Genomic DNA, 13,304 nt, shown 5'->3' with positions numbered 1-13,304 from the left:
GCCCGTAGAATCCCTTTCCGACGATTTCCTATTCCCCATGACCACCTCCCGACTCTCGTATGCATCAAGTCCCGAATCCGATTTGGAACTGAGTCCGGGCCCATCCGCATCATTGTCGCTTGGCAATTTGCCGCAGTTGGTTAAAGCCAGCTCAGATCCATCGATTGCCACTAATCAGGATAACTTGGATAGGGATAGAGACATAATTGGTGAAGGACTACCACCTCCATATACGGTAAGAGGTCGAAAAACCAATCAAACCAAACAAACTTAAACCAAGAAACAAACTTAGCATGCGCTTCCACTAAAACGAATAAAAAACATATCAAAACTAAAGAGGTTTTCAAGCGCCCTAATAAAATTCATTATAATAACATTGGTCAACAAAATTTAGTTATTGCAGTAATTATTGGAGATTTGAAAAGGGGTTTTTAAAGTCTAAAAAAAGTTAGGCTTAAAAACAAACGATAAGGCATTTTGCAACTATGTCAAATTTGTAATATTACTAATTCTTGAAATGTTTGCCTTCTTTTTCAAAATAAAAAAAAAAAACTAAATACTACAGCTTCAAAAGTACTTGATAAAATACCATCAGTTAAATAAATATTTAAAATAATACGCACTAATAAAAATTGATTACAAGCCCTTTAAAACCAAATTTTCCAATAATAGCTCCTAGATAAAATCTTTATTTTGTTGACCAGTTTAACCAGTGTGCTAATCTATTTCGCCACCCACTCACGGCCCCTTGCAATGCACCTGTGCAGGTACCCTACGACCATGGTGTCCCCGCGAATCCCAATCGCCGCCAGACCATGGACTCCAGCAAGTACGGCATCTACGGCACCAATGTGCCACCGCAGGCACAGCAATCCGGAGGAGGAGGAGATCCGGCTGCAGTCAGGCCGCAGTCCCTGTACGGGATTAATGCCCCCGATCTGCCGCCCCGAATCGATCGCCAGTCCAAGCCGGGTGATATGCCGCTGAACACCTCTGGATCGTCATCTCGAAATGGAACCCTGGGAAGAAGTGCCCAAGAGCGGCTATTTGGCAAGGCCGTGGTGCAGGACGATGTCCAGGCGGAGTACATCACCCGTAATGCTCTGGTCGGTTCTGTAGCAGCTGAATCCCTGGATCGCCAGCAGCAACAGCAGCAGCAGCAAACTCATGCCTCCTTGGAGCGGCAGGCTCGTTTGAATGCCCAACTGAAAGCCAATGGACCGGGAGGAGGAGGTGCATCCACCTACGACAGTGTATCCAGCTACGATTCGTACAACAATACACAAATGGCCATGCAAAACCTGGGACGACTGGGTCCCAATGCGCCCGACGATCTCAAATCAGTGCCAAATGCAAGGTAAGTTTGTTCATAACATTTTAATGTTGAAATATTTTATTTATATACATATTTTCTAAATTATTTCAGTGGTCGCCCCTTGCCGCCCGTGGGTCAGCAGCATGACTACGGCCGTACACCGCACGATCATCGCAGTTTCGGCGGACCCAACGATCTAAATCGACAGAGCAGTCCAGGCAGGCCGCACTATCATGAAATGAATGCGTCCCGTAATATTGGTAAGTAATAATTTAAATCCTTTAAATAATGCCAAAATAATAAATTAAAGGAAATCAAAAATTAATACTTTATGTTAGGAAATATAAAAATATCTTCTTCAGTGAAAGGAAAGTTTCCAAGTTTGTCTTGCTATGAATTATTAAGGCAAATAAATAAAAAAAACCGTAGCTTAATATTTAAAAATTATTTTTTAATAAATAACTTATGAAAATATATTTTTAGATCCACGCAATGGCACACCACAGCGTCCTTCCAATCTGGGTCTGGAAAACAGCCCGCGTAAGCCTTTGGTGGAGACCAAAACGGATTACGGAAAATACAGGTATGACCACAAAAAACCATATCCATTGATTAGGCTAACCACCACAATTTGTACATATCGCGTGGCTCAGTCAAAAATAAACAAAATGAAACTATTTACTTTCTCTTTCTCCTGCGCCGTCGTTCTTTTTTCAACTCACTCGCATGCATTTGTCGACCGTGTCGTAAATATTTTTTTGTATCTTTTCTGAATATATAAAATGAAAATATATATATGTGTCCCTGGTCCATTAGACGCTATCATCTCCATGCGCCCCATTTGCAGCACTTGCATTTGATGCACTCGCTCTCACCTGCGCCCTCGTCCTCGCCCTTGCCCCTGCAACTGCCCTTACCCATGTCCTGCGGCCTTCAGCTGACCCAGCAGCAGCTCCTGCGCCTCTCCTCCGGAGGTTTCGATCGCCGACCGATCGCTGCACCCCGTCTGCATGCCCTGATGGCACCACTGCCACCGCCTGCACTGCTGTCCAGTGCCTCAGCCTACGATACGCTCGTCTAAGCAACGAAATCGAAAAACGAACTTACTTTATAGATTAAACGCTAATTTTTTAATGCGAAAAAGCACTAGACAAATCCTTGATTTAAATAACAAAAAATTACGTTTGAAAATCGTTCTTTTGAACTATAAAACAACATTCCCTTTGATTAAGAAATCAATTTAAGCCAATTGTCTTATATAAGTTATGTTTTGTTGTGGTTTCAGCCCTTTGGTCCCCACCCTCTAAAGTTTTTCATAATTTGTTTTGATTTCCAATCCAACCATGTAAATAGAAAACTCTTTTTTGAGAATCCCAAAACCAAATTGCAATAAACGATATTCACACCTGAACGACCCAGTTTTTTGTATGCCGTCTAAGCACTATAAATATTTATCATATTACTATCACACATGTCCTTATATTTACATAATATTTTTTCTCTTTCTTGCTTATGTTTTGTGCTCGCCATCATCAACTGTTTGTCCCAAAAAAACCCACACACTCTTACGCCCAAAACCACCCATATTGCAAACATATCACTCGACCCCAAAAAACCCACAACCACATGAAAAAACAGTCGCAACAACTCCGTAACCCAAGCGGATTACACCAAGCTGCCGAAGACGGCGCCACACGGAGTGGTTCCACCGCCGAATGTGAGCAATGGCCAAAACCAGATGAATGGCAGCGGAACGCCCAGCAGCAATGGCAGTGGACCGTTTAAGCCAGTGCCGCCGCCAAAACCCAAAAACTATAGGCCACCGGTGCAAAGTGGTGGCAGCAGTGGAAGTGGTGGCACCACTCCTTGGGAGAATGGGGTAAGTTATAGCTATGGATGATGGATTTCCCCTACTTAAAAACTAATTTTTGAAACCCCCTTGCAGGACTCTGGTTCGCCACGTTCCCCCAATGGCTTCTACTATCCGCCAACGCCTTCGCATCATCATTATGGTCAGCAGGCTACCCCTGGTTCACCCAGCAATGGACACATGCAACCACCGCCGCCGCAGCAGCAGCAGCAGCCCACCTACGGAGGCAGTAATGGCAACTATGGACAGGCACCACCTCCCCAACCCTATCCCCCAGCAAATGGCTACAATGGCAATAGTCACCATTACAATGGAGGCAGCGGCACAGGACCCTACATTGCACCACATCGCGGCATGCCGCCGCCAATTGGTAAGATATCTGTAAAATATTTATAAAGAACGATAGGACGAAAATAGGAAAAAATTAACAATTTTGAAAGAATGATAGGAGAGCTTTATTTCACTCAATGAAGTCCCTCAATCAAAACAGATTGATTTTTGTTTTCAATCTTTGTTGGAAATCTAGGAATAGGAATAAAAGAAAAGTTAAGGGTTTCTAAATTATCATGTTCTAGTCATATCATGTGACTGACTTGATTTTTTAAGTATAATAATTTAAACATTTCTTTAATAAAAAACTAATGTTATTCATAGGAAACCTTCCGCCCCACACGCCCGAACGTCATGCCTTGGATTTGGCTGGGAGTCGGGAGCAGCGTGGTTCGGCCTTCGAGCTTTATCGTAAACCGCAAATCGGCGCAGCGGCTGGGCACCATCACAACATGAGGTAAGTCAATGTCAGATACCCGTAGTCCCCAATTTAGTCACCCCTCTGATAGATCCATGTCCCTCCAAAAGGATATATTCCTTAAAAAAAAAAACAAAAATTAAGAAAACACATACACGAAAAACATTTCTTTGATTCCCCCCTCAACTTTCAACATTTGTGTTAACGAAAAATGTTTTATATTCATGTTAAATGCCATTTTTGTACTTCACAATACTCGTTCAAACATTCAGTCAAACAGTCAGCCAAACAATCAGTCAATCAATCAATCATTATGCCAATCTATTCATACTTTCATACGGTTGCTGGTCATTACAAATTATTCGATGCAAAAATTTCACGAAAAAACGCACAACAACGAAAAACAAATCGCATATATTCCATAAATTTAATAATTATTGTATTTTGCAATAACCAAAATTATTAACCAAACCATAAATTAAAGCTTAACAAAATTTTGAAAAATAAAACCAAAAACGTTGTAAAAAGTTGAGCGCTTCTCGCACATAAAATATGAAAACGAAAATAAAACATTTTTCGGGTTAACTTATACTTGCCATTTTACTATGCAGTACAGATTCGTATCCATATTTCTCTACTCTTAAACTCAATCTCGTACTATTAATTATACATTTTATGATCATGCTTTTAGCTGATTTTTCGGGTTATTTAAAAGTTAATCTTGAATCTAACTATGGTTTTGGGTAAACTCAACTTTTTTAATAAAATAATAACTAACAACAATGGTAACTGGTATTAATTTTTCTCTACAGTTTTGGTTAATTTGCAAAGTATTTAATATTATTATATGGATATATTTTATATGTGCGCTTCTTGTGTGTCTTTAGCGAAAGTTTTGCAGGAATAAAATGCGTCTGAGTCAGGGTTTTTGAATTTGGAACTCTTTAACATTTAAATAATTATATGCGAAAGATTCTGTTGAAGACAATATTTCACAGGATTGCAATTTCATATCTCTTTTAAAAAGCTAATAAAAGTCTTTCCAATTAAATTCAGCAATTAATTTGAAAACAAAGTCAAAACAACTCATTTGAAAAGCTAAAGCATAAAATACTATGTGGCAAAAGTCCTACCAATTAAATTTAAAAAAAAATTAAACGAACTTACAAAAATCTATAAATTTCTGTGACACTTTGTATGTGAACATATTCGGTTTTGATTTTTTAATACTTTAAACAAAATATCCCTTGAGTTGATTTCCCGACAATTACAGCAATCGAAATCTTTAAAAAAAAAAAAACCCTTGCTAATCACACACAACAATTCCGAATTCCGAATGTAATGAATCTTTAGCGATATGGAGCCGTACGACGAGCGTTACGATGATTACTATGCCATGCCACCGCCTTCCGCGCATCCTGCCCAAGGGCATCATCCCATGCAGCGATCCCGCTCAGCTCCACGTTATCCCCACGAGCGACCGCCTCCCGCCCAAGATCCCAATTATTATGGCCACTATGGCACCTCTAGGGGACATAGTCAGCCACGTCAGCAATATCCTCCTCAGCATCCCCAGCAGCAGCAGTATTACGATGATCATGGCATGGAAATGGCTCCACCGCCACTGCCACCTCATAAGAAAAAGAAATCAGTGTTGAAGAGTCCACTGGTGGCCTTAAAGAATGCCCTGCTCAAGAGTACTAGGCCACTGAGAAGGATGAATAGCATGGTGGAGCCGGAAAGGAAACCCAAGGGCTTGCGACGCCAGCAATCGATGTTGGAGAGGGGTGTGCAAAGACCTTACTATCCGGATGAGTATCCCACCTACCCGGCTGGCTTTGAGGAGCGTTCCCATGGTGGACAAGGCATGATGCAGCCCCATCCGCAGGATGTCTACTACCAAAGAGGTGGTCACTATGCCCCACAGCAGCAGGAGATGATGAACAGCACCTACCAGAATCTGGAGGGTGAGGACATCTATGGCAATATAGGCAACACAGTGCCCCGAATGCCACATCCCCAGGACAATGGTTACGGCTATGACCAATACGATCTCTATGCCAATCGAGCCTGCATCGATCTCGAAAGGAGGCAAGCGGAGGCAGCTGCAGCTTCTGGTGGCAGAAATGGAAGGAGAATAGTGCGACGACACAGCACTACCACAGCGGATCGTGGAGGAAACACCCCTGGAAATCCTGGAAATCCGCCCAGAAGACCCATAATAAGTCCCGGCTACGAACAAGATCCCCAGGAGATCTATCAGACGCGCAACGGAGCCTACATGCTGCCCGATCAGCGAAGGGCGCCCAGTTCCGAGGTGATGACCCGCAGGCGATTCTATCCGGGAGCGGCCAATGAGCAAACCGAGGAGGAACCCCTCTACCAATCGCGTCGTGAAATGCAGCGAGAAATGCAACGGAATCATCTGTACCAATCGAAACGCGAAATGCAGGAGAGGATTAGCCAGGGCAAGAGGGACATGGAGCGGGAGTTCAGTCCCCAGAGCAGCAGCAGCCAGTCGGAGGCCTCGAATCCCGAGGCCATCTACCAGAGTCGGCGGGAGGCCAAAGCTCAGCTCAGGGATCAGATCTATCAGACGCGGCGCGAAGCTCTGGACAGCATGGCAGAACCGATTTATGTGTCCAAAAGGGACATGGGCAGACCGGCGCCCATCTACGAAACGCGTGAGGAGAGTATCCTTCAGTCCCGGGAAAATGAAACCGATGAGAAGAAGGAAAAAGAGGGCAAGACAGAGCAGATTCAGGTGGAGATCAATGCTCAGCCGGAGGAGCAAGTGGAGGACTCGACTTTAAGTCGTTCGGATCTGCAAAAATCCTCGGATACGGTGATAGAAAATCCCGCCAGGGCTCCTCTGGTTCAGGATGAGGTGGATGATGATGAGGAGGCTATACAGGATCAGGATCAGGAGGATGATGCTGATCTTTCGAGCTCTGCGGAGCAAACAGAGCAGCCCACTGCTATTGAAAACAATCAGCATAATGAGGGAATGCTGGCCAGTGAAACACAAAATGTGTCGGATGATGTATTTGAGGCAGCAGATCAGGTCACCCCCTTGGCACCGCCACCAGCTCTGGTGCCCCTAACACCGCGATCCGGCAGAGCGCCCTTCCACATCTCGAATATCCTGAAGCGAACAGCTCCGCCACCAAGTTCCCCAATCGGCGATAGTTGCACCTCCATCGAAACCCAGTACACATCGCAGGCCAGCTTGCCAGTGGGTCCTCCCAATGCCACCAGTACTCCGTTCAGCAGCAGCATGTCACTGCCCATCGCCGGACCCGTGAATAATGCTCCTGCTCCCGCCAATGGACCCTTCCCCACACTACCACGTGAACCCAGCACTTCCCGGGGATTCTTCGACTCCAATGGTGGCACTCTGGCGGACAAACTGTGGCACGTCTCGCTGCAAATTCCACCCGGAGCAATTCCGCCGGGCGTGCGACAGGAGATCTACTTCACCGTCAGCGATCCGAGAATGGGACAAGCCGTCGGCGGTCCTCCGCTGGACATGGAAAATGGTTGGTCCCCCTCTAAACACAAAACACACACTCTACTCCGTATTGTATCCAATCCATCCACCAAAAAAAAAAAAAAAAAAAAAAAAACACCGCCACTACCACCAACCACTTGCCAAAAACACGTGTCTACTGTCTTTGATTTTGATTTTTATTACAGCATTTATTTCGTTTTTTCTTTATTTAGTTGTTTTATGTTACGTGTTTAAGCTTTTCTAAATGGTGGCTGGTGATTAGTTGTATTTAATACTTAATTGTAGCCTTTGATGTTTAAAATACTAACCCGTAGTTATGGCTTCTTGCATGTAACTTCATTTCCATTTATTAAAACCTTCATTTATACTTTCTGTACCCTTTTTTCAGCATGTTATATTATCTAGAGACCCATTAAATTTATAGCAACTATCTCCGATTTTGTATTGGATTTTAAAGCAATTATTATTATTTATTAATTAATTTAATCTAATATGAGTACAAAACTAAAACAGCTCATTTGATTAATGAAAAATAATTGTTCTAAAATTTCGTAAAAATGTCTGTAGTATCTTAAACCCTAATTTTTATTACAACTTTCTTAAACTTTGAAAAACTATCTCAACCCAAACGTATTGAAACTTTCCCAAATGCAACTGTTTATGTTTCCAAGCCAACTAAGTCTATGTCTCTGCCCACTTACACTTCCTTTAATCCTACACGAATTTTCACACTCTATTACACACAACCCTAATTGCATTTGATAAACCCCAAGAAATTAACCAGATCGCCTAATCAAATTATTTGCCATCGCAGGTGAGACAATGCTGTCACCGCTGGTCATGTGTGGGCCTCAGGGCCTTGAGTTCCTGGTGCCGGTTACACTCAATATTCCCCACTGTGCCGGACGAACTGCATCACTGGGATTGGCCCTCAAAGCGACCGATAGCGAGAAGAACCTGCACACCGAGTGGGACAACATCGATCTGCCCAGCAATGCCGCCGCACACACGGTCTCCGTCAAGGTGGATCACTTCTAATCATTAACATTCGCAGCACTACCTTTCACCCGTAAACTCGAACGATAAACTCACTTGTAAATAGATCCATAATACCATTAATACATATATGATATATATTCATAGGGCCGCAATTCCAGGGCAAGCGAAATGAGCTCAGCAAAGAGGTAGAGATAGGCATTGCTTATAATATAATTAATTTAATTCAATATTGTCTGTTAATTGTGCCTTTGAGTGATCGTTTTGCTCTGCCTTTCAACTATAATGTCGAGCTAGAAATAAATCAATCGAATGCAAAAGGATATTTGTATAAAGCGACTAGAATATAATTTCATAAAATAATTATTTTGTATATTTTAAAGCAACCAATTACTATGTATTTTATATATTTACATAATTTTAGTGCATTTTAAATGATATTTACTTGACATTTTATAAGATATTCGCATATTGTTTCGACCCATGATCTATTTCAATTGCATTCAAATTGTTAATTGCGTGCAAGTATTGCATGCAAAAGTTATATATATACCATTCACATTTATAAATCGTAGCGATATAATTAGGGCCTATACACGCGCTTGTATAACCGGAAAGAAAATCATAATATACAACTATTTATACGCATTTTTGTATTAAAGATTATACACACGTGGAAAGTTTGGAAATAAATAAAAGAGCAACAATAATAATTGCTTTGTCGAAATTATTTCTTGCCCAAATGGTCCCAAAAAAGGTGTTGAATGGGGAGTGCATTTATTGTTTTCAAAAAAGGTAAATATCTAACATGTTTTTTATATTCTCAAATCAAAAACTATTGCTCCAAAAGTTCTGACCTTAAGTTTTTTCATAATAATCACATTGACTCTCATTACTCTCATTACTAATCGCATGTATCTATTGTTATAATTGCAATTTTTATAAAATTCAGTTTATTTATAATACATGTTAAAAAAGTTTCTTAAAATTGTTTCTTAAAATAGTCTGTTAAATAGTTTCTTTGCTTTCCTTTAAATGTTTTCATTAAATCTACTTCTTGCATTAAATTATTATTAATATTATGATAATTTTCAAATAAACTTAAATTTTTATATTCATGATAACGCTGAGGGTTTTCATTAATTAATTTGTCATAATCTTCTTTTAACGATGCAACCAATAAGTTGTTACGTATAAATATTATTTTTGCCGAGCGACATTTGACAGAAAGAAAATTATAATAATGTTCGTACATAAACCATTTTGACATTTCGAAGACGCTAAATCCAATATATATTGGCCTGTCATAAATAACATTAGTCTTTGTTGACTCGATCGCAGCTAGATTATTGCTAAAAACCTCAACACCACGAAAATTATTATTAGCAACTCGTTGTCGAAACCCTGGAGAATTTTGTTTCGATTGATAATGGGTTAACAAGGCCACGTCACGACGTTTTTCAACATTTTCCAATGACTTTCCAACGATAACCTCATTCATAAGTTTAAAAAACTGCCATTCAAACTTATTTTTAGCTAATTTCTTGTGCTCTATATTTAAGTCAATATATGGTTTTAACCAGCAGGATTGATTAAAAGTCATCACGCGGTGTATCTTTGTTACGACCAGTCCGTTCTGTAGGCATAATTGAAGGTGCTTCAAATGAATAATATACTTTTTTCTATCTGTGCAGGAAGCTGTCAGTTTCTTATGTCTTCCACCTGGAATAATTTCGTATTCAGGGCAGAAAGGCATACCACTGTGCCTCCTCTCAAGATGGTTTGGATATTTGACGTCTACTTCTAAAATGTACCCTACATCTCCATCTGCAGTTTGTGTTTTAAAATCAAGCATTTCAATTTCGGAATCTTTTAAAAACGCAAAATTAGAAAATGGTAGCGGCTGACTCATTGCCCATTCGCTTAAATTGTTGGCCTCAAAACTGGCCAAGTAATTTATAGGCTTCTTGGAATCAAAATTATCCATGTATTTATTATTTGCCTTTGCACTCTCTTGGTTGCATTGAACCAGTCCGCCACGCACTGCACTTTTTAGGAAATTATACATGTCGGGATCACTAATTAAATCTAAACTTACTTTGGTGACTTTCAGCATCGCATCCCATGACATTGAAGAAGCTGTAGGATAATTAATTGGGTCTAATTTATATATTTTTAGGCAAGTGCGCCTAAAGTGTTCAAAAACATCTGCCAAAAGAATGACATCCCTTTCAAAATATGATTTTAGGTAATCTCCAATTCTATTACAACCGAAAATATCCCATACCCGATCAGCATAATTAAAGAAGAAATGATTTTTGGGTAATCGTGTTTCGTTAAGTTGATCAAAACATTCTAAAAAGTTTTTACGTAACATCTTTTCCTGCGACATCACATCAAATTGTTCGCCTGGAAATTGCATTTTTAAATTTTTTAAGTCTCCCTTGTCCATATAGCTAACAAGCTCTTCTAAGTTATAATTTAAAAAATTGTTTGAGTCCATAAACTTAATTTGAAACCTATCATATACATTAACCTGATAATGCTGAGAAAACATTGTGTACAACTCTTGGCGGCCAGGAATTGGTTTAACATACTTTCCCAATTCACTAAATAATAAATTTGTATCAAATCTCGTTAAATTGTGGAAAACTACTGGGAAAAAGGGATTAGTTAACTTATATTTTGGCTTGCAATCACTATGGACAGGGCCTATATACTCTCCAGTAAATTGATTAAGGCACTTATTCAGAGAGCATGTGTCAATATCCTCCTCGCAGACACAACATTGGCCAAAGTCCTGCGAAAACTCATCATAGATATCCAGGTTGTAATTTGGCGGTTTTGAAACCTTCCAGTATTGGTTGTAAAGAATAACTAATTTTTGTTTAAGTGTTTTGCAGAAATTCCTTATGCAATCAGAACCTATTAAAAAAAGAACAACTTTAGTTATAACAGTCATTAATAGTTATTTAATATTTACCTTCATGAATCACCATTTCGTTTAAATTTGGGTTATATTGATGAACAATATAAAATGCGGCAGCCCAGGCCTCTGAGGACTTAGACTCCAAGGAAGACTCTATATCTGCATAAATTACAACCGGCGGAGATATGCTTTTTGAATGCGACTTAAAACAGAGAGTGGTATTTGGCAAGGGGTATCGAACCGGTTCCTCTCCACAATTGTGTTTATTGGTTTTTCGGTTATAAAATTGAAGACAATTTTCACAAAAATCAGCGGCAGCCTTGGATTTCGAGTGCTGTGAAAAGCATAGTTTCCCCATGCTTGTAATATACGCGTAATGCATTATTTGCTTGTCTTTATTATTTATTGCTAACAAGTTGACATGACGCGTTCGCTTTTCCTTCGTTCTAATTGTCGGTCCAACAACATTCTTTTCATCGTCATCAACTTCGTAGACATTGACGCTGAATTCTGTGTTATTTTTTTCAAATCGTTTAATACCTTCTATGTTTATTGGAAACTTTATACCAGAGAAATCGAGTGATATCCCATCGTAATCAATTATGTCTCCGGAAATATCCAAAACTTTATAATGTGAAGGATTTCTTAATTTCTCTCTGTCATATTTTCGCTTTGCAGCGGTTTCGAAAATTAATGTTTCATGTTTGACATAGCCCAAATATGCCAAAATACTCCACTTGAAACAGTAATTATCAATGTTTCTAACATTAATTAATGCGTTTCGACTCTTTATTTTGTCAGGGGCAGGAATATACCCAGCTGCCTGAATATGTTCCAATTTTATTGCTGTGATCTCAAAGTATTGAAAATGTTTTTTCGACAAATTGTGGTCGTGATGATGGAATTTAAGGCTTGAAGTTATAAGGTAATCCAACGCATCAGAAAATTCCTCGACTACAGAATCAATTTCGTATATAGGCTTATATGGTGTTACGAAAGGCTTCATCGTTTTCAAGGGTATGATTTCATCGTATTCATCAACGTACACTCCAAATGCCCTCAACTGAAACTTGATGGATCTGTATTCGCTCAGGCAATAATATAAAATGTTAAGAATATTATCGTTGCATTGATTGCTTAATTGATGTATGTCAGGCTTACTATCATTGGGATAAACTCGATATGATTTTATAGGAAAATGGGACTTTATTGAAATTGGAACGATTTTCTCATTTTGTTTTATATTCATAGCTGCTGCATATCTGTGTCTTTCTGTTGCAATATGCTCTATTTCCATTTTCACAAGATAAAATGCGCCGCATTCAAAGCACTTTTTCTGCCAAATGCCAGGATTACAAGATTTCTTACGTTTTTTCTCTCTGACATCTTGTTGATTGTCACGCGATTTGAGTGGTCGTTTTCTTTGGTTGGTATCAGTTTTGTTCATAATAGCCTCAAATGCATTAAGATTTTTCACACAGTATTCGTAATGAGCTTCGAATTCCTTAAAGCTGAAGTTCTCGAGGCAGAAATCACAATTTATTACAGTTTCCATTTTGTGTTACTTAAGTAATTTCCTATTTTTCTGTATAGCTTGAACACTATCTCTTCGTATTACCACTGTGACAGCTTAAACCGGACTAAGATTCATTTTTCAAACAGATCTATTCTTATAGATGTTTAGGTACCTGATCTACACTTCACTTTTTAGGAGATACACACAAAATTTTGTGCAAGTCCTTTTTGATCCTTTCTTAGTCCTATATTGACCTGCCACACACAATTTCTGTAGGTAAAAGATAAGGCTCATAGATAAATTCCATTTGCTGTGTACAATTGCGTTTTGAGTTTGATGATATTTATAAAGGATACGTTGAAACAAGATAAAAAACAAGATACAAAGTAGCCAATAAAGTTCAACTCAGTAAAATGTTA

The 13,304-nt window shown here is 39.5% G+C and overlaps 2 protein-coding genes across 15 annotated transcripts in view; one reads left to right on the top strand and one right to left on the bottom strand.

The window, feature by feature from the left end:
* Nucleotides 1-9,153, top strand: part of LOC128252853 (tight junction protein ZO-1) — a 90,584-nt gene extending 81,431 nt beyond the window's left edge. For 6 of the 14 annotated variants that reach the window (XM_052980982.1, XM_052980984.1, XM_052980985.1 and 3 more), the window contains 9 exons: nucleotides 2-235; nucleotides 768-1,357; nucleotides 1,427-1,575; nucleotides 1,799-1,898; nucleotides 2,954-3,194; nucleotides 3,261-3,555; nucleotides 3,840-3,972; nucleotides 5,287-7,472; nucleotides 8,259-9,153. In XM_052980982.1, coding sequence (XP_052836942.1) covers nucleotides 2-235; nucleotides 768-1,357; nucleotides 1,427-1,575; nucleotides 1,799-1,898; nucleotides 2,954-3,194; nucleotides 3,261-3,555; nucleotides 3,840-3,972; nucleotides 5,287-7,472; nucleotides 8,259-8,482 — 4,152 coding nt within the window. In that variant the 3' untranslated portion in view covers nucleotides 8,483-9,153. Of the gene's footprint in view, nucleotide 1; nucleotides 236-767; nucleotides 1,358-1,426; nucleotides 1,576-1,798; nucleotides 1,899-2,131; nucleotides 2,727-2,953; nucleotides 3,195-3,260; nucleotides 3,556-3,839; nucleotides 4,072-5,286; nucleotides 7,473-8,258 lie in introns of those variants that run through there. The other 8 variants (XM_052980990.1, XM_052980996.1, XM_052980995.1 and 5 more) reach the window with 5 other exon arrangements.
* A 223-nt stretch (nucleotides 9,154-9,376) lies between these two features.
* On the bottom strand, nucleotides 9,377-13,188 carry LOC128252856 (uncharacterized). Its single transcript, XM_052981001.1, has 2 exons — nucleotides 11,424-13,188; nucleotides 9,377-11,365 (listed from the first exon to the last, which is right to left on the bottom strand). Exons 1-2 carry the CDS (start codon nucleotides 12,922-12,924, stop codon nucleotides 9,423-9,425), a joined length of 3,444 nt encoding a protein of 1,147 aa, XP_052836961.1. The 5' UTR covers nucleotides 12,925-13,188; the 3' UTR covers nucleotides 9,377-9,422.
* Nucleotides 13,189-13,304: the final 116 nt, after the last annotated feature.

This window comes from Drosophila gunungcola, chromosome 3R (genome assembly GCF_025200985.1).
Source record: "Drosophila gunungcola strain Sukarami chromosome 3R, Dgunungcola_SK_2, whole genome shotgun sequence".
NCBI lineage: Eukaryota > Metazoa > Arthropoda > Insecta > Diptera > Drosophilidae > Drosophila > Drosophila gunungcola.
Note: the sequence above shows the minus strand (reverse complement) of the source record. Positions and strands in the feature narration are given on the sequence as shown.

Excerpts from the sequence above, each read along its gene's own strand:
- LOC128252856 (XM_052981001.1), bottom strand. The coding sequence starts at position 12,924 with ATGGAAACTGTAATAAATTGTGATTTCTGCCTCGAGAACTTCAGCTTT. Across the intron at positions 11,366-11,423 it reads CGAAATGGTGATTCATGAAG|GTTCTGATTGCATAAGGAAT; the intron begins GTAAATATTAAA and ends TTTTTTTAATAG.